Raw genomic sequence first — 20,637 nt, 5'->3', positions numbered from 1 at the left:
TCCCTTATTTATTGTGCTGTTAAATCAACAGTATGTTCAGCTTTTCAGGGGGGGAAATTAGGATTCTGACACAAGAAGAAAGATTATCTACAAAAGCAAAACCTATATGAATAAATGGAAAGTTGGAGACAGAGATTGAATATCTGCAATGATAAAACAAACATCTACATCTCCAGGCTACTACCTCCTCTTACCGCAAATACTCTAAGCTTTATTCTTCATTGAGTCACAAATAGGCTGAGATACAAGTTTTCCTTTACTCGCCAACAGCAATATCTCAAGAATCTATGAGACACATAAATTCGGTGTTTCCAGTCTGTTTCCAGGAACTACAGTCAGATAAATGTCTTGGTTGTTTCTGCAACATCTGAACCAGAATACTGATTGTCTCACACACACACTACAAACTGGTTCTTTCCTCATACTGTGCGTGTGTGTGTGTGTGTGTGTGTGTGTGTGTGTCAGGGTTTATATAATGGTGCCAGAAAGGCTCTGCCCGGTTGCATAAGGACGCCTGATGATGGTGATGATGAAGGCCGACTGCCCACTAGGGAGGAAGCATGATGGTAATCAGACGGGTCAGTGTGTGTGTGTGTGTGTCTGTGTGTGTGTGTCTGTTTTTACTTCAAATTGCAGAAGCCGCCGTGTTTGCTTTGCCAACACTGAGACACAGTCGGAATCTGGACTGATAACGACGACTGTTGTGGTTACACAAGAACCACAGGTCAGAGAAATGTCACCGGAAAAGAGGCTGGACATATTGCTAAAACTGTGCAACTTCAAACAGCACCAGGGTCGATTGATAAGTTCTGAGCCTGAGAGACAATGAAGGGGTGGGGGTGTGCATTCATTTGAGATGAGTCATTATAATGTACAAGTTCCATTGCCTCTGTAAATTGTGCAAGATGGACGAACCAGGTCAACGTACAGTGATGATGTACTTACTGCCTGTTTGCTAATCATGTTTGTGGCTCTGAAACAGTTCAGCAGCCTGCCTACTGGCCTGATTTCCCACTGCAGACTTTCGCTTCTTCCCGAAACTGAAAACGGCTTGAACCGCCAATTGACTGGCCTCAGATTATGACATCACATCAGATTATTGACAGCCTAGAAACTGAGTTCCGTGAAATTGGTATAAAGACGCAGAAGCTAGACTGAGATTATGTAAAAACAACAAAACAATACATTCGGCTTAGAATTTATCAATCGGACTCTGCGTGCAAATTTACCCCTGAGCCCCCAGAGGACTGAGTGTGAGAAACAAAAATAATGGACATGGAATTCAGGTCAGCGGGCTTATGCGGCAGATTTCAGAACACGCAGCCTCTCGCATGGAACACAGCGATGCAGAGCGTCCCCCAGCCCAGCGAGCTTCCTGATGCCGTGATGGATAGCAGCATCGCAATTTCCTGTAGCTGCTGTTGCCTCCAACAAGAGCATAAAAGGTCATTAAAACAGAAGAAAAAAAGGCTCAATCCTGCACTAATGTCATGTTTGATTTATACTTTTGTCCTTCATGTTCTCTTGTCTCATGATATAGCCTTTACTTAATGTGTATCTGACATTTATACGCCAAATAAAACCACTGCAAGCACCAAAGTGAGGTTTTTATATCATTAAGCAGAGATAATCTTGTATATTTTAGTGATAAGTGGTGCACATTTGTAGAAACACGTTAAACACGCCCATCCTGCAGAGGCCGAAATAGCTGTCGTGATTGCTCAATGACACTCCTGACCACGCACACTCACAACTGTAAGCTGCAGGCAATCCAGCAACGTTCTGCTTCTCTCTTTCTCTCGCTCTCTCTCTCTCACACACACAAGCTCGTGTCAGCACAACACAGCGCTGCAACCTCTTCCCCCGAGGTCTTCCTCCTCCTCCTCCTCCTCCTCCTCCTCCTCCAGTCTTGTCAGATTCACCATGCGGTTGTCATGTCGTATTCCCTTCTGCAGCGCCCGGGCCCCCCCCCGAGGGTGAGGCGACTTACTGCTTGAGCGCACAGAGACACAGTGTTGCGTGTACGGTTGTGTAGATTTGGGTGGACTGGGAGGACATATAGAGCGTTTTGCTTATCAGAGTCGCTGTATGTTATCAGAGAGCCACCACATGCCGCATGTAGTCAGGGAGAGACGCTTCGAGGACGACCGCACCCTCTGCAGCATCAGATAGAGAAACACAGAGGTCAGCCGCAGAGGCACACAGCTCAGTGATGATGCACCTTCCATCTGTTTTTGTCATTTCCCACTCATCCCTATTCATCAATCATGCATCATATTTACACAGCAGTTCCTATTCTTTGCCATTTCCTCCAGTTGTAAGTTGACAGTACAACAATTGCGCCTGTCAGCTTCCTAAACAACAGAGACGCATTTACCAGACAGGCTGCATTCCTGAGGAACGACAGCGTTGAGCTGAGTCAAACGTCCCCCGCCTGTCTGCCTCTGTCCTACCTTACTTACTCACAATTGAAGTGGGAATGAGGATGAATTTACACAGCTGTTAATCTGCTGATGTGATGTTTCATGTGGAATCCGCTGCGTTGGCTCAGTCCTGTAGGAGAAACTCACCAAAAACATCTACAATCCTTTCTTCACGATTAATTCACTTCTAATAATCATCTTGAGAGTTTTTGAAGTAAGAGGTCGATGTACTTTCAAAGTCTTTGGTGGCTTAGGAGGCTACAGTCATGTGCTCGAGACCTGTTACGGTTTGTGATTTGGTTCAGGCTCAACCTTCACCCTCTTCGGTCCAAAGAAACAATGTGATTGGACGATTGTGAGGCCTCCTGCAGACGCTGATCTCCTGTCTGAATCATGATGAAGGACACCCGCACAGTTAGGAGACTTTCATCACCTCACCACAGACATGAAGGTGTCTTATTGAAGGGACCGGAGCTGCTCTGGCCTATCAAAGAGGAGATCTTTGATCTCTGATCTCTCTCTGTGTGCACGCATGATTACATTCAGATATTTCCTTCCTTACATACGCACATGGCGCCACTGAGCACCCGTCTGAAATGAAAAGAATTCTTCGGAAACACGGGCGATTGTTCTGATGTGTTTAGGCGACAGGTCTTGGAATGTGTGTGAGAGATAAAAACGCTTTGATTTTCAGATTTCCTTTTCTAATTGTCACATAAATGTTTACTTAATGATAGATTGAGCATATGGAGGTAATAACAGTGTAGAGGAACATCTTAAAAATGCCCAAATTTGTGTATTTGCACGTCTTATGTAACATGTTATGTACATTCCCGCGCTGATGTTGATCGCCTTTCGTGCAAGTTCCCGCCCTGATGTTGATCGCCTTTCGTGCATCTTGGCATCGTAATCTTAGACTGATAAATCGCTGAAGGAGGACTTAATGGTTCCACTCCACACTTACCGACATAAAGGGCGTCATACCTGTTCATACTGAGGGAGCAGGCGCCCTCTTACTTGCTTTATTTAACCATTGGTGAAGCTATTAGGTACAGCTAAACCCTGAACTATGCCTTGGTAGCTGCACTAATTCAACAGGTTATTCATTGGGAATGTTTGTAAATACTGGAAAAGTTACTTGTAAGAATACTTATGGGCAGGATTGTTCTTCTCCGCCAAGAAAACTGCTAAAACTACAGTAGTTAGGTTTGTATTGAAGAGAGTAAAATGACTGAAGAGTGATGCGACTTGGTTTGTTTCCGTATGTGTAACGTCTTCTTCATCTCATCTGTGCATCGAGCTGCTGAATAATTTACAGAGAAATGATAAATGTAGAAGGAGGAATTTGAATTTGATAATATCTGGTGCATTTCACGATCCAACACACACACACACACACACACACACACACACACACACACACACTCACACACACATGCCTTCCATTACTGATAGCGGTCAAATTTAATTGCTATTATGCAAGCGAAATCACTGACAGGACCCTGGTTGATGAACGCTCACACGGGATCAAAGAGGTGTTAGGTCAAATCAACATATGCTCACTATTCTTAAAGATGACTCTCAGCTAATGTGGGTGTTACGTTTCCACTTAACTCGCCGGCATTAGTAGCGCGCAAACAGGTGGTAATGTGAGAGGCGTGACCTCCCGCGGGGCCGCAGGAAACTCTATTCCCATGGGTAACGTTAGCCGCTAACGCCGCTGAGAGGGCAGGGGAGAGCGCAGAACAGACGACGGTCCGGAGAGCTCAACTGTGATCCGAGGGAATTAAAGGGAAGAACTGGGAAGGAGGGAACAATGGAGGGGAGGGAAAGAGTGAATGAGCCAGTGTTCTTCTCTGCTGGGGCGAAACATCTCTCCCAAAAATTGCCTCCTTGTGCTGTGTGAGAAAAAGCGAGGGACAAAGAGAAAGAGGTAGAGAACGAGAAAGGGAGAGAGTGAGAGAAAGAGAGGACATGGGAGTCAAAAACCCGAACAATCACACGAAGAACAGGGACGTGCCGGGGTTGGTTCAGGTTAGGTTAAGCAAACTGATAGGCTCACTGAGTGGATTCCTTCTTATCGGCTTTGGCCAGTAGGGGAGAAGGAGGGGGAGGAGGTGGAGGCGGTGAGGTTCCCTCAAGGTGACCTAGATAAGTTCATTCTGTACCGTGGGGGAGCGTGGCCGGCTCTGAAGGTAACACGCCCCTCTGCTATCAACCCTCCCCTCGCCGCTATCGGGGGGGGGAATCCTGCCAGATGTTAGCTAGTAGATACCAGCGTTAAGGAGCATCGCACCAAACTCTCTCTCCTTCTCTCTGTCTGTCTGTCTGTCTGTATCCACACACGCTACAGACACGTTCAGGTCGCTTCACTAAACCTGGTCGCCATGTCGCACAGTCTCAAACAATAACCTGTCACTCAATCATAGACAGATCAGATTATTGGGCCTCATCAGATGGAATGTTTGCCTCCATGTTAAAATGCGATTACATTCTGATTAAGGCCACACATCCCTTACTTACATTGTTTGAAATCTGATTAACTGACACAAACTCACTTTGACTAATAGTTGTTGTGTATCCGCAAAGGCCTCCCTTGCACAGCGTCTGCCTGTATGTGTGTGTGTGTGGTCAAACAGTCTGAGATGATGCATGATATAGTTAAATACAGAAAACCGGCTGGTTATTTACCTGTTGGTTATTTACCAACCTTTGCTCAAATATCAAATATGATCTCTAATATTTGCCCTTGGTTGGGTTTATTTACTTTTCCTCATGAGAAATACATTTCTCACGAGTAAAAACGATATTCAGTCAATATTTCTATTTTTGCTTAGTTTGTTTACATGGGATTTACATATCAAAACAACGTTGGCGATATTTGAGGTTAACGCCCTGCTGTGTTTGTGTTTAGGCTGCAATCACTGCGTTTGGTTTGGATCGGAGAGACATCAGGAAAGTTTCCATATTTGTATTTGTGATTGATTTATGTCTTTTTCAGGAATAAATAAGCGCAAAAAGCAGATTTATGTTGTCTTTCGAGACCTTTTACAGTGTTTCTCATCGCCAGCTGAGGTTTGCAGAGCAGTATTAAAGAACATAAGGTCAGGATTTGTTAATACTGTACTTATTTATACTCTCTGTGTGTGTGTGAAATAATGTAAATACCAGCTTGTGCTCCATACAAAGGATTAGCCCTTGAGGCACAATAGTTTTGTTTAAATTGTAAATATCGCAGCCTTTCGTTTTGCCAGGTTGAGGGGGTCAAAGGTCGGTGTGTGTTCAAACATTAATTTCCTCACTGAGCACTGAGGGAAAATGAGACGGATCACGTTTTTGTCGCAGTGGATTTCGGATCCTTCCAGCGGACATCTTGAGAAGTGGTGGATATAATAAGAGCAGAGACAGGATATTACAGAGGAAATTTGTTGTCAGAGTGTTTATGTGGGGGCCACTTGGCTGAGTGTACAACTTCCTGCGTGTTATCTTTGAAATGCACATGTGGACGGGAGTCTGACGGCAGATATGATCAGTTATGATATGAAAATGTCAATCATGTTGCTGCTGTCTGCTCTACGACAATAAGCAAAGAGGAAGACGTGTCACCCCACAACTGTGTCTCTCACTAACTGCACATTTCATATATGACATCATCATTCAAAGTGCTTTATAGAGTAGGTTTGTAAGATAATAAAAACACATTTCCTGACATATTTGCTTTTGTTTGGTAGATTTTGGCTCGGGCCCTTTGCTATTTTATAGATTTACAACTATAGTCGTGTAGAAATAGAAGAAGATGTTTGTAATTTACTGTTAGTTTACTTTTGAGTCGTACTTCCTCCAGCGAGGCTGCAATCCCTGCTTCATTTATCACTCCAGAGTCTGAACTCAAACCTCAGTTCCTCATCCATCCATCATGAGGCTGTGCAGGGTTTCTGCTGGAGCTGCAACCTAATCTTCAACCATTCTACCAGTTATTCTTAGATTACCTCACTGTACTCATTCATGGAATCTGCTGCATCTTATGAAACACACACACACACTATCCCCCATGTGCCAGTCACACTGAGTCTGTGCTGCAGCGTAGCGGCTGTAGGCTGAAGCGTCTCCGTTCTCAGATTTCACATTGTTTCTGAATCACGCAGACGTGCAGATTAATGGACTGCGGCCCTGCGAATGTGGATGGACTCTCACACACACACTGTGGACATGTACCTTAACTCTGCTCTGCTTCATACGTCTCCCTCCACGCTCGCTTACATAACAAGCTGCGCCGCATGTGAGCGTCTGGAGAAGTGAAAGCATGACCTGCTGACGCTGGTCTGCATCAAATCCCTGCTATGCTACAACCAGACTGATTAGATCAGACATGTTTCTCCTCCCCTGCTGCCAGTTCAATAAAATCTATTTAAAAGCACAACACCCCATCATCCTCTCATTTGTGTTATGGCGCCCGGGCTTTGGCTGTAACGAATCCAATCGCCTCTGACATTGAAGCGCCGTCTGACCTTGAGCAAACAGCCACAGGAGGGGGAGGTGGATGGGCGCTAGAGTCGCATCGCATCGTGTGCGGAAGGAGACAAAACATGGGAATAAGCGTGGCTGCAGCTGTGTTCCTCCTCTGGCACCTGACGGGATCTTTCCTGCCACCCCAGCTGTCACAATACCCAGTGAGACGCAGGGGGAAGATGAGGGTGATCGGTGTGAGTTTAAAGACACATTAGAGTGTCTTTAGACCTCCACAGCCCGTCCTGTGGTCCTGTTAGTTTGGACCGGTCAGAGTTTTGACCTCAGGGGAGTCACCTTAACGGGCAGTTGAGGGTTTGTCTTCCTTCTATAGGTTTCAACTCTACGTTATCACACCATAACAATGAAGGTGTGAGGTTTTCGTGGACGCAGACTCTTCACCTCGTGTTATTGTTCTCCCCCCCTTAACAAACCGCTTTCACTTCTCCGCGCCGTCATCACAAGAGCGGCAGAGGATTACGCTGTAATGGACACCATCTCTAGGAAACATCCCCCATAATGCAACGCTTGCCAGGTATAAGGGACGCACGCGGCGAGATGCTTGTTTGATATCTGATAGCCTGCAGGTCCACATGCCGAACAAAGCTGCAGCCTGGATGGATGCTCAACATTCAGACGTTTGATTGGAAGCTCTGCACTTGTTTGAGCACTTGTATGTATACTGGACTGGTGCATAATCGAACATAGAACAGCATAGAACAAGTTCAAAACAAAGAAAGAGTACAGTACACTCGGAACTGTAATTAGAATTATAATCAATGTTATTAATTCTGGCTTAGTGAGGGAGACACATGGATATTTCAGTGATCAATAGCTCTTACTTGCTATTGATTTTTCGTGCCACAGTAGGGGCGAGCTCCAGTACAAGAGATGAACTGGGGACAAAGCCCGTTCTGTTCAGAGCTCTGAGGGACTTGTGTTCCTCTGTGGGGGAAAACACAAATGAGCAGAGGATGCAGGAACGTTCCCTCGATGAAGAACTGCCTCGTCTGCATCACCGAGGTTTTATGGAAGAGGCGAGAGGCGTGAGGCGTTCTTCAAAAATTGAAACCTCATTGTTGATTGAAATGTTGATTGACACCCTCTCAGCCTGCAGCAGAGACGATGTCATCATCTTTTCAGCCACCATCCAAACGGTTTGTTCAATAGAAATGCCACAAAGAGGAAGTTTTGTTTGTGAAATTGAGGAGTTTTCTTTTTAGTCACATTCACACTGAACAGTGACCTCTGACATTCTGAAGGTTCAATTCCTGTGTATTTCCTTTGATGCTTCTGTGTACATATTTAGCTAATCTGGGTTAAAACAGCACATGTGATATACGTCAAACATGTTATAAACACTAAGGATGCTGTGTGACTTCAGATAAGAAGTATTGAACAATGACCTTTTACTTTCAGAAAGTATTTTGTAAGCAGAGCTGGCCAGAGGATTTTGGTTGACCGAGCAGATTTTTAAGTCTGGGCCCCTGAAAGATGTTTTTTGTTTCTGTCATCATGCAATTCTGTTTTAGGAGGGGAGTCAAGGAGCCATAAGCAGCCATGTATGTCACTTAACATGTAGAGACTGCACTGTTTACTTATGCAGGTGTTGTTTTGTGTTGTTTTTCTCTTTTACCAGTGTCTTTAAAAAACATTGGAGCAGAGACGCACGTTGAAAGAGGATCTGAAACCAAATGTTTGATACGAGAGTTAGGCGTTGTTGAAAGCAAAAGACGTTTATTTTTAACCTCACTTTCATCTGTGCTGCTTGGGTTTCAGCTGTCGAAAGGTCTAAATAGAGCCACCGAGGGAAAATTAATCAGAACAGCTGATGAAGTGAACAATTCAACTTTAATACCAAGGAACAAGTCAATAGTTTTCAAAATTCAGGCTTAAAACACCAACATCTTCTACTGTTCAAATATGAGAACACATATAAAACGACAAACATCTGACACAGGTTATAGTCATAAAATATATTTTATTCAACTTGTAAAATGTCAAATTCTAAAATATCACGACATCACACACTCCTGGGACGACCCTGCGTAAGGCCTAGTCTGTTTCACTCGGCTACAATCGTATGAGACAAACTTTACTGTCCGACAGAGTGAAAATCTGTGGTCCTCATGTTTTAAATGTTCTCCTCACACAGGATCTCAAATCAGTCTGTTGGCAAGTTCTTGTCTTCCTTGGCATTTGCGTATCAATCAGTGTTTATGGCATTTCAAGCTTTGTGACACAATGGCATTAATCTTAAAAACAAATACATAAATTATCATTCCTATTCGGGCATCAAAACTCCCAGGGCCGCTTTTGGTTACAAATCTGAACTCAGGAATCACTTAAAAGATGACATTTTGCATTAGCATCAAGGCAAAAAAAAAAAAAAACATAATCCATAGTGTTAAAAACACAACACAGGGCTAGGGACATAATATTTGTAGTGATAGTGGTAAGCAGAAAACACTAGCGACAGTCCGCTGAATGCAGATCAATAAGCAGGTCAGTGCCTGTGGGTATCGTGTCTGCATGCGACTGTGTGTGTCTGTGTGTGAGAGAGTGTGAGGCAAGGGAGGGGGATTTCATTAAGCTGCTGATCCAGAGGCTGGCAGTCAGTCAGAGATTAGAGACAGACTGAATATGAGGCCTGTGTGTGTGTGTGTTTCTCTGTGCCTTCCCCTCCTCGCAGATGGTGGAGCGGCTCCATCCCTCCCCCTGCATTCTCCCGCTAGCTTGTGCTTTTCTGCTTCCCGCCGGCTCACGAGCACCGCGTTGACATATTCGTACTACTACATATTCGCATCGACCTTCGCCCTCGCTGTCTGACACGCAGACGACTTGGATGTAAAGTCTGTGCTGAACGTGTCGCGGAGGGTTTGTCCTATGCAATAATTGACCAAAGGAGGCCTCCGATGACTTATTGTACACAAAGGGAGACCAAGCCCCTCCCCCTCTCAGAAGCATCTGGGCATGAGTGGATTTCTGATTGATCACTGATCACTGGAAATTGGGGTTTTCTGTCCATATTCTCTTCCACCAGAGTATCCCCGCCCACTTTTGGCATATACCACGCCCACTTTTGGACTGAGGCAGATAGTAGCTTTGCTTTACACCTCTTGGCTGTAATTTTTGCATATTTCTTTCAGATTAAGATGAATCAGTCGAACGAAATTGCCCCAATAAAGCAAAGACTCACCATTTTTAACACGGTCAGAAAACCCTGTGAAAACACATCAATCAATAAGAAAACCACTCAGCTACAGCTTCGAATGGAAGACAAGTGAGCTGGGAGAGTGGGCGGAGCCTGACAGTGCGCCATCTCAAGACGATCGTCCGCTGTAGCAATTAGCCGTAGGTGTTTGCCATTCTTTCAAACTGGACTGAGAGATATGTGTGCTTTGTGGCTCACTTTAGAAGAGGTATTTCTGGGTAAGAAGGGGGTAGGGGGAAGAGGGCAACAGGGGTCAGGGGTGAGGACGGGGGGAGGATGGGGCTTTACTTGAAGGAAGCGCGGACTGAGCGACCCTTGAGGGGCTGAGGAGGGCGGTAGTTGTCCACCATGCAGCACTCGGCCTCCCCCTGAGCGGAGAAGAGCAGGCCGCGGAATTTCGACATCTGAGGAAAGGGAGAAGATGTCGGATCAGAGCGAGGAATCACATGACAGCAGGCTGTGATAATGAAAATGCTCAACCATAAATAGGGTGAGCAACCTTGTAGCTTCAGTTTTTGTGGGTTTAGATTGAAATAGTGAAAGAATCCCTGGAATGGTAGATATACAAAAAAGATCTCCAAGTTTGTATATTTCTATGTGATGATACAGACTAAAACATTAAGAGTAAATTCTCTCTGATACCCTTTCTATTATATTAAAAACCTCAATTGAGCTACAACAAGTTAGGATTTGCTAATCAACATCAGATAACCAGTATGTAGTAGAGTTAAGGGTTTTGTCATTAACTGGGAGTGTGTTAATGGATTTACAACACTGGCGCGCCTCTTGAACAAAATGTCAGTTTTGACCACAGGGGTCAACATAATCAAGCTTGTGGGTGTAAGATGATAAGTCAAATCTATCAGCGTTTACCACCAGTGGCACTTTACTGTACGCGTGTCATTATCTGCTGCGCCAGCCATGTACTGCTGCACGTCTAAAGGTTGAGTACACACTCGCCCGTGTTTACCCTTGAGACACTGACTCGCTGCCATGAAATAAACATTTGACCGGGCAGTGTTAATTTTCACGAGGCTAACAGACTCCGGCTGGAGGAGGGCCGACCTGACAGAGGAGACAGAGTTGGTGTAACTGCTCCTCTTAATGCTCAGATTATAGTATAATTTCAGGGGTAAGGACTTTGCTAATGCAGGGGTTATGTACACTATGTTTATGCAGTCATGGGTGAAATCACATGCTCACTGTAGCGTGTAGGGGATGAATGTTTCCTCATGACGCCCTGCAATAAGCATCTGCATGCTATTTTGTAAAAGAAAAAGCCGACGCTGATCTGAGCTGCTGTATCCCGTTTCGTCTTATTTCAGCTATTCAGCGAGCAACAATCAAGCCCTTGATTTGGATTTGAACAGTGAGGACATTCTAGAGTTTCAGGCGTGTAGCCAGCATGAGCGCGAGTCAAATCCCTCTGTAGCGTCCCGGCGGGTTCATGTCCTACCTGCTCAGGGCTGACGCTGATTGGGTCTTTGCAGACAATCCAGGTGACGCTCTCAAGGAGAGGGGGCGTGGTCAGAGAGCCGTCGTACGTCCAGTAGTCAAGGCAACCGGGGAGCAAGGTGGTAGGGTCGAAGCCGGCGAAGGAGGACTGGGTGCCCTGGAAACACGGCAGGGAGTGATAACGTGTGAAGGAGAGGTCGGGCAAACCCTTATCGTCTATCAAATGTATAAGAAGGTAGATAACACTTAGAAATACCTTAGTCTTGATATCAGCAAAGGCGTCAAGAACCTTCTGAAGACTGGGGTTTGCAGCACCAATCTGGACGATAACAACAACAATTTACATCATGTCAAAGGTCAAAACAAGGGCAAATAGTTACTGTGATGTTTGCTGCAATCACTTCTGCCGACCTTCAGGAACACTCCAACAACAGCCAGGCCATCAGACTTCCCAACAGCCTCACCAAAACTTGGGTATTTGGTGTTCCAGTGCACCAGGTGGAGCTGGAGGTAAAGAAACAAGACACAACCGTTCAAATCCAGTGAGTCCAATGATTTTGCTTTCCTTTTTTTGGTCCCTTAGAAGCTTCACTGCAGACCAAGTGGGGCCTAACAGTGTGAGATTACACTCTGATCTAACACAGGATTGGTGTTTTTTCTCAGAATGATAAATATTTTATGCACATTACATTTCACATTACTTTCAGAGGTTTGCTGTCTAACTTTTAACTTTAATTGGTAACAGAACGTGCCCCTTTCAACAGGTTCATCCAACTTCTGCTGTGCTTCATATTTGGCCCCATCCCTCCTCTTCATGCCTCCCACCACACAGTTTACAATACGCTGGTCTGTGAGACACTCGCACCACCCAGGAGGGAGAATCAGACGTTTGTAAGTGATCCTCGTACCTCTGCCGGAAACTTGGTCCCGGCCACAGTGTGTTCAGAGCCTCTCTCGTCACTGCCTCCCCAGTGGAAGTGGAACTGCTTGAGCCTGTAGGTCCCTTCGATCGGCCCGTTGGTCAGAGCTGTAGACCAAACACACACCACCCATCAGTTTAGCCCACGCGGTCCAGAAAATACAAGGATTCCCACTGGACACACACATTTAGCCAGACACTTCCTACACCATGGAAGCAGACAGTTCCTGTTATGTAAGCAGGCTCAGTGGGAGGTTATGTCCACGTATTGTTAACATCAAACCTCTTCGCTTTAAATAACAACACACATTGACACAATGTAGTTGACAATCACGTGTGGCATTCTATGAGGTTTAATGCCACAATAAACACACGAAAAGAAGCCAAAGTGTGTGTGAGTCTTTACCAGGATGACGTCTCATCTACAGTAAATAACATATAGGGGACACAGAGAGGAGGGTTGATAACTCTCTTTCCACACACACACACACACACACACACACACACACACACACACACACACACACACACACACACAGCACGGCACAGTGACACACAGGCTTAGAGCTTGTCCTTTTTTTGTCCTTTGGAAGTGCATGATGGGAAATAACCACAGTTCCAAAGAGGAAATTACAAGATATGGTGAGAATATGATGTAACTCATCGCAGTTTCAATGTTAAACTGGAAAAATGGTATGTTATCATTCAATACTCATTAAAATATATATTAAAAAGGCTATAAATAAATATGTAATTAAACATTTATTAAAAAAAACATAATAAGGAATTTTAAATAGTTTTTAAAATGACATCACTGTTTTATCTAATGAGGGAAGTGAGTTACGGAGTTTTTCTTTGAGGTCACTAATCTCATTCCCGTGAGCTGCAGACGCGTCAATGGTTAACAGGACGGACTAACCTTCGATTGTTGCGCTTTTGACCTCACTCGTACAGAAATAAAGAGTTGGCGTGGGAAAGCTTTACCGGGGTTTTCATTAGCAATTCAAATCTAAACCCAGTGCGTCTAATCGATCCATTCAGAAACACCATCACCGGTTTGGCAAATTATTCTACGTGCCTAATAAAATAGCTTTTGTCAATATTTGCATTAGTCAAAGAGCTTCTGGCGGAATCTAGGTCACGTATTGTTTGTTTCTTGGATTTTGCTATAAATATTAATGAATAGTGGCTGCAGATGGATGCAGCATATTGAAGCTGCGGACACAAAGAGGCGCTCAGTTTGGTTACTGCATCCTTCAATTTTTCATTCAGATCTTAATTGTCCTTGATTTTACGTCACTATTGGCTCGGACGAGGACGACGTTCTTCTTCTTCTTCCTCTTATTACTATTACATCATTGCATAAATACAAATAAGGGATCATAAAGGAGAATGCGTCTTTTCAGCTGGGGGTGCTATGATGAAATATGGCGCAGTGGTGATGGATGTATAAATGGCGGTGTGACTAACTTGATTGGTCGTTGTCATCCACGTAGGACACCTGGAAGGAATGTCCGTTATTGAGGATATCCAGGCAGGTGGACGGGTCATACTTCACGTTGAGCTTCTTCAGCCCGGCGTCGTACGATGTCGTATTGGGGACGATGTCTATGGGAGACTGGCGGGGTCCATCGGCGATGGGGAAGTTCTCAACCCATTTGTCGGGTCCTGTACAATGACACAATGATCACAGCGGGTAAATAACGGACACACGGGTTTTGATGGAGGGAGACGCGTCAAAGCAGGTGCGGTGGCACGCGTCCAAAAGCCCCGCAAACTGATGATGATGACTGAAATGAATGAAATTACGCCCGCAGTGTTTCCAATGTTTCAGCTTTCATGTTTCCGTAATCATAATCAGAGTATATATGCGTAAGGCGGCTCACCGTTGCTCGCTGCGTATCCCCAGGACATGGTGACAGAGCGGGTCTATGGGTATGCAGAGCGCTGATCCAGTAAATAGAGAGAGAGAGAGACAGGGAGTGTGTGTATGTGTGTGTCCTCCACCTGACAGCTGCCCGGGCTTATATAGAGTCCGTATGTGTGTGTGTGTGTCTGTCTGTCAGGCTGCTGGTGGCCACATGACGTCCTCGCCGTGACCGCAACACCGTGGATCTCTCTCTCTCTCTCTCTCTCTCTCTCTCTCTCTCTCTCTCTCTCTCTCTCTCTCTCTCTCCTCCCCCGCCCCTCTCTCTCCGTCTCTCTCTCCCTCCGCGTCTCTCTCTCTCATTGTAAGGCGAGAAGGAGCTGAATTCCACGATTACCACGCGTTCAGAGTTCAGGAGCGCATTTCCATCTCAGACACACACACACCCCCCCCCCCCCCCCCCCCCCCCCCCCCCCACACACACACACACACACACACACACACACACCGCGGCTTTAACTCGCCCTTAGAATGGCGTGAAAGCCGCAGAGGCACCGTGAACATCGATGAAAGATCAGCCGTTGCGTCAAAAGCATCACCAACATAATGGCTGAAACCAGGTTATACAGTTATTATTTTACAGTGTGCAGTTAGATCAGTGCTCAGTATTTTGCCCTGTTAATGTGTGTTTGTTTATAAACATTCGCCAATCAGTCACACATTACAGGTGAATGAAATTCTTCATCTAGTAATAAAATATTAAAATATCATTATGGTGACTTCAGGGACCCAAAAGCTTCATTATTATACAGAGAAACATAGCCGTCATCTGACCAGACTGTCCTTCTGTCACCGTGATGAATGAGTCCAGTTCACCAGTGTGTGTGTGTGTGTGTGTGTGTAAGAGGGAGAATGGGTTCCCTGTGTTTGTCGTTAGTTATGGTAATACAATCACAGCCTCTTTAACCTTTTGTACTTTGTGAAGCATAATCGTTATTGTCATGAAGGTGCCATTCTAAATGTTCAAAAATGATAAACCAAATAGTCGTAATTTTACCAAACGGTGTACAAAACATTAATCGGGGGTCTTGGCCAAATTCCAAAGACTCCGTTGTTTCTCTCAGAAACCCCTGCAGTGTTGTATTATGCTGCCGCCTGCTGGTGGTAAAATAAACTACAAGAGGTTATCTTCATAGTGGAGATTAGTTTGTCAAAAAAGAAAAGTAAAAAGCGAAAATGATACGTTATTATTATTATTATTAGTCACACGTTATAAACGGATACATAACACTTTTATACAAAATTATGTATAAATACTCACACTTCTTATATTAATGTAGTGACGATACCATAAACTACTGAAGCCTGATCGCATAAAAAAGCATCCTCATCCTCATCCTCATCCTCATCCTCATCCTCATCATTGCCCCCCCCTTGTGTCACCAACTACAGGTGAATTCCGCACATGAGCTCCGCCCTCCCGGCACACTCCTATGAACAACACAAGCACTCCAACAACAAAGCGCACAACGCCAATGTTTTGTTAGATAAACCATTATTTTTAAAAACACTTTCCCTCCTTATCTCCACTCCTCCGCTTCAATATGATAACAACATTTAATTCTGAAATCATTATAAATGTCATGTCTCTGTCACGTGACCCACATGAGCACGTCGACTGACGCACACCAATGACGCAAGTTAGAAGCGCCAGCACATGAGGATATCAACACACTGATCCCAAAAGGTTTGTGTATCTTATGTTAATGTTCTGTGAAAACGAAGCTGTGTGCGCAATGTTTTCGCATTTTACCGATTACAAAGACAATGAGCAAAATAGCGAAATTCACATCAATGCGCGGACTCTTAATGTAGTTAGTTATGTAAAGGTATCTGAGCTCATTTTAGAAGAATAGACACAAACGTACAGTATATTAATGTTAATAATATTGTTATAATGTTATCATTATCGGATTGATCTTTATTTGTATTAAGAGACTGGCTTCAGGGCAATATGGACAACAATAAATCTGTTTTCGCAGTTCACTGTGCATTCTCGGCTCAGAATTTATCAGTCAACCCCCGTAGACACCGTAGTGTATGAAAACGTGAAGAGGTTGGCTCTCTTCAAAAGCTTCCCACGTTATTTGGTGGATCTATGTTCCTGTACATAGTGGCTCAGTGTTGAGTTTGTCTTGTGTGTGTCTCTGTCCTGACTCTTACAGTTCAAAACCTGCAGATTAGTTTAATGTGACTGAACTTGCAAGTCAATAAATGTAAATTTAATGGAACCGCAGCCAAGAGAACAACGTGTGAGGCTGAGATAAAGTGTGATGAGTTGGAACGAGATGATGCTGGAGAAATGACTTAACTGCAAGGTATTCTTGGCACAGAATTTATCAGTCAACCCCTGTAGGCATTGTAGTGCATGGCAATGAGAGAACGTTGGCTGATTTTCAGTCTGATCCAGTCCTTTGCTCCATGTCTGACTCGCTGTCTGCAGGACTAAGCTCGGGGCTTAAACACAGAGTTAAGTTCTTGCCTCGGGAAAACCCGGAAAGATCTCTCCGGATCTGGCTCGGCGGCAGATGTGGGTTTGACTCCGACGAAACACAGCCCATCTGATCTGACTGTGTTGGGTTTTTTTGTTTGTTCCCTGCAGGCAAGATGGGGAAGAATAAACAAAGAGGGAAAAAACAGAAGAGCGTCTTTCAAGTGGCGAACAAGCAGCTGAAGCAGAAGAAGAAAACCAAAGCCGTCACCACGTCGCTCAAACACGTACGACTCCCTCCCCTGCCGCTGCACACGTGTGTATTCTACATTCTGCCTGCTTGAAGCTCATCCAGCATCTTTTTTTTGTTTCTGTCATTGGCCTCAACAGATCAACGTCATGAAAAATGAGAAGGTGGAGAATCTGAATCGAATCTTCACACAAGTCCAGAGGGACGTGAAGAGCGTCTCAAAGTCGGTCGCTCCTGAACCTAAAAAAACAATGCAGGTAAAAAATACAATCGAAAAATTAAAAAGGCAAATCGCTGTTCATCTTTCAGCGTTTGAGTCCTCTTTGATAGGTTTTCATTTCTCGTTTTGTCTTCTTAGGTCGTCCGCGAGCCTCCGAAGGAGGCTGTCAACGTCGACAGCGCCGCTCAACTCTTCTCACAGCTGTAACTGAAAATAGTCCTGTTATCTGTAGAAGAAGAAGACTTGTGCAAACAAATCAGTCCACTTCTACTCCTTTTACTGCAGCGCCACTGTGCACACTGAGTGAATGTGCTGTTTTAAGGTTCTGTCTCTTTAAGGCGTCTTCCTGCAGAGTTTGCTTGATTCGCTCGCTCGCTCGTTTGCTCACATTCAGATGGATGACATCACTTCAGTTACATGATGACGTCATCATGTCGGAGCTTTTGTTGAGTGTTAAACTGTAACACTAGAAATGAAGGAAAATGACAAAAAAAGCAGAATATATCCCCTCTAAATGTATATTTAGTGCACAGAGATGGAACGTGGACGTGTGATTTTGTGTCGGTGATGATGTAATGAAATAATATCGAAGAATAATCTTTATATTTTCTTTTCTGTAATAAACTCTGTTACGGATGTTTTGTTCTCTTTTGTCTTAAATCAGTGGAATTTAGAGTAAAATAAAAGAATCACAGTCCTTTATCAGAGTCACAGTTTGTGTTGTGATCATATTGATCCATTAACCCCACGTGTTTCTCTTATTTTGTCCACCCTTGGTAGGATTTCATGGGTTTTTATTAATAGCACACCTGAAGATGAAGTATAGATTTTCCCGCTCCACCTGTGAGCTCGGGGGGGGGCTTTTATCAGTATGCAGCCACAGCAGCGCCCGGCCTGACATCAGAGGTCACAGGTGGAGCTGCAGCCGGCTGATTGCTCGTCTCCGCAGCGACTTCTGACCGAGATAGGCGCCCAATCAATCTGAACCATTGAACGAGGCCGGCACACAAAACCAAACGTTTGAATGAGGCGACGTTCGGAGGGAAGCCAATGTGACTTTCAAGGTCGAGGTTGGAGACATTTCACACAGAATGACTGTAAATCTCTAAGCGTAAATAAAATAAAGAAACTTGAGCTGTTTAGTGACGAGGAAGGAAGTCGTCAGGTACATTTACTCTCACTGATACTCCTCCCTTTGCACTAAATGTTTCGTATTGCTGGAGAAAAAGGCATCCTTGTATCTCCAATGAGAAAATCGTGTACAATGTCGGGAAACTGTTGAAAGTTTAACTTCTCATACATATTCCCATCATCATAGGTAAAGCATTTGAATATTTCTTGCATTGCAGCTTTACATAGTTAGCTGTGCATCTTCCAGGCATAAAATGTGTAACTGCATGAATAAGCGTGTTACTAAAAAAAGGGAGTAGGAAACATTCTTGGCATCGATCAAAATTTGTCCTAAAAAAAGAGCAGACTGAGAGGAAAGCTCAACAAATCTGACAGATTTTGCTCTGGAAAGGAGCAGCGTAGGAGTTTGGGCAGCGAGGTTTATATCCAGCACAGAGGGAGAAAAGGTTTGGGAGGACATGATTGGCCAGGGAGCGCAGCAGATGCAGTGTTGAGGTGTCAGGCTGCGAGCAGGTGCTCCCCACTGTGATCCAGATGGCTGCAGCACTGCATTCTCTCAGGAGAGGGACACGGTGCCAACACACACGCACACACACACACATCATTTCAAATGTAATCTCCATGAGCTGGTAGGGGAGTTGGATTTTGAGGATGGGTGTGTGTTTGTGTGTGTTTGCCTGAGCCAAAAAGTGTTCAGCTTTAGAGGAAAAAGTTCTGTTCGATGCATTCAGATGTTTTTGTCTCAGGGTTTACATCAGGTGGAAACATTATCTCAAGTGTGTCGTGATTTAAGTACTTTTGGAACCCAGGAGAGCTCATGTTGGCCGCTTTAGAATTAAGATGCAACACCCACAGACTCATTTTCATAAATCATAATTAAAATGATGTCTTCCAGAACTCTCTGCCATATGTGAAGTTGATTAGTGTGTCAGTTAATTGAACGTAATCAAATCTGACATTTTAGACGCTGCCAAAATTGGAAACGTCCACAAGATGGAGCTCTGGGGTGGAGTTATCTGCATGCAGGGTGACAAGCGGGGAGGAGTGTTGTTTGTGTGTGTGAGTGTGTGTGTTTTGGGGACACAGAGGGAAAGAGAAAGAGACGTCTCACTGAATGTCAATAAGCAGCTCGGAGGCCCGTTCGCAGTTTGCGGTTCCCTCGACACAACTGGGTGTCTTCACTCCGACAGCAGAAAGGTTACAGCACCTGCACGTCCCTCTGTGACGGCAAGAGGAATCTGCGCATCTGTGTGCGGGTGTGTGTGTTTGTACATGCGTGTATGCATGTGTGTGTGTACATGCAAATTAACCTCCGATCACTTCAGCAATCACAACATTCATTCATTAAATTTCTGACCTTGGTTCAGCATATTCCACATTTTAAAAGTTGTGCTTGTAGGAATGAAAGGCATCAAATATCAGCTTTTGTATAAGAAAATAAATTAGTGCAGCATTTCTCTGTCAGCTTGGTTATTCTGCGCTCTATGAGAGGCCAAACACTCTTCATGTCCCCTCCTCCATCCTGAGATGAAGCAAACTTGAAAGCATCGCAATCAGTCAATAAACCCATTTTAATTATTAGTCACGGTCAAAAATATGTTATAAAAACTTGCCATGGCCACAGAGGAACACTACCTGCTACAATTTATATACCTGTTTTACTTCTTGCCAAGGTTTTATGAGCTGCACTGGAGCACTGTCATTGCCATCTTTCCAAAATAGTTTGAATCTGCTTCTAGGGCTTTTAAAGACATTTAGTCAACAAACGGTGCTGCCAACGTATAATGACGATTAAAGTTTGCACTTTGGGCTTTCAATCTAGTGTAACTGTATTTCATAGATATAAAGTATTTCCCCTTAATGTTCAGGCTTGGAGTACTTGTCAGGTTTAGTCAGATTTTGGCTTCTGCTGCTGGGTTCATAATAAAATTTGTTCCTCTGCAGAGCCAAAATCAAACCTTCGTCCTTTCCCACAAACGTCATCATCGCTGCTCACAGACACGACGTAACAAATTTTGGAACTATCACACTCACTGCACAATTTTTGATGTTGTTTGTCTTTGCAATTTGTTTTCCATGGACTGCTTGAATGACCAATTACCAAGAGAGGATTTAGAAACAAAACAAAATGTAGAAATTCAATAGAAATCAAAAAGTAAAC

The 20,637-nt window shown here is 44.3% G+C and overlaps 2 protein-coding genes across 3 annotated transcripts; one reads left to right on the top strand and one right to left on the bottom strand.

The window, feature by feature from the left end:
- Positions 1-8,761: 8,761 nt before the first annotated feature.
- LOC143006804 (carbonic anhydrase 1-like) lies at positions 8,762-14,620 on the bottom strand. 2 transcript variants are annotated; one of them, XM_076158096.1, is made up of 7 exons: positions 14,404-14,613; positions 13,988-14,185; positions 12,507-12,625; positions 12,010-12,102; positions 11,855-11,917; positions 11,600-11,755; positions 8,762-10,547 (listed from the first exon to the last, which is right to left on the bottom strand). In XM_076158096.1, exons 1-7 carry the CDS (start codon positions 14,429-14,431, stop codon positions 10,428-10,430), a joined length of 777 nt encoding a protein of 258 aa, XP_076014211.1. In that variant the 5' UTR covers positions 14,432-14,613; the 3' UTR covers positions 8,762-10,427. The 2 variants fall into 2 exon arrangements, with proteins under 2 accessions (XP_076014211.1, XP_076014210.1); XM_076158095.1 differs by lacking the exon at positions 11,855-11,917 and having other exon boundaries at positions 11,600-11,814; positions 11,979-12,102; positions 14,404-14,620.
- Positions 14,621-16,037: 1,417 nt separating this feature from the next.
- rbis (ribosomal biogenesis factor) lies at positions 16,038-17,982 on the top strand. Its single transcript, XM_076158177.1, has 4 exons — positions 16,038-16,131; positions 17,047-17,162; positions 17,266-17,382; positions 17,484-17,982. Exons 2-4 carry the CDS (start codon positions 17,052-17,054, stop codon positions 17,550-17,552), a joined length of 297 nt encoding a protein of 98 aa, XP_076014292.1. The 5' UTR covers positions 16,038-16,131; positions 17,047-17,051; the 3' UTR covers positions 17,553-17,982.
- The last annotated feature ends 2,655 nt before the right edge of the window (positions 17,983-20,637 follow it).

The sequence above is a fragment of the Genypterus blacodes genome, unplaced genomic scaffold (assembly GCF_046128005.1).
Source record: "Genypterus blacodes isolate CSIRO-AG114 ecotype Tasmania unplaced genomic scaffold, CSIRO-AGI_Gbla_v1 ptg000076l_1, whole genome shotgun sequence".
Classification (NCBI taxonomy): Eukaryota; Metazoa; Chordata; class Actinopteri; order Ophidiiformes; family Ophidiidae; genus Genypterus; species Genypterus blacodes.
Note: the sequence above shows the minus strand (reverse complement) of the source record. Positions and strands in the feature narration are given on the sequence as shown.

Bases quoted from the DNA above. Each gene is read 5' to 3' on its own strand.
- LOC143006804 (XM_076158095.1), bottom strand. From the start codon at position 14,431: ATGTCCTGGGGATACGCAGCGAGCAACG. The intron at 14,186-14,403 runs GTGAGCCGCCTT...GTCATTGTACAG, and splicing joins GGGATACGCAGCGAGCAACG to GACCCGACAAATGGGTTGAG. The intron at 11,815-11,978 runs GTAACTATTTGC...TACATTTGATAG, and splicing joins TGATTGCAGCAAACATCACA to ACGATAAGGGTTTGCCCGAC.
- rbis (XM_076158177.1), top strand. From the start codon at position 17,052: ATGGGGAAGAATAAACAAAGAGGGAAAAAACAGAAGAGCGTCTTTCAA. The intron at 17,163-17,265 runs GTACGACTCCCT...TGGCCTCAACAG, and splicing joins TCACCACGTCGCTCAAACAC to ATCAACGTCATGAAAAATGA. The intron at 17,383-17,483 runs GTAAAAAATACA...TTGTCTTCTTAG, and splicing joins AACCTAAAAAAACAATGCAG to GTCGTCCGCGAGCCTCCGAA.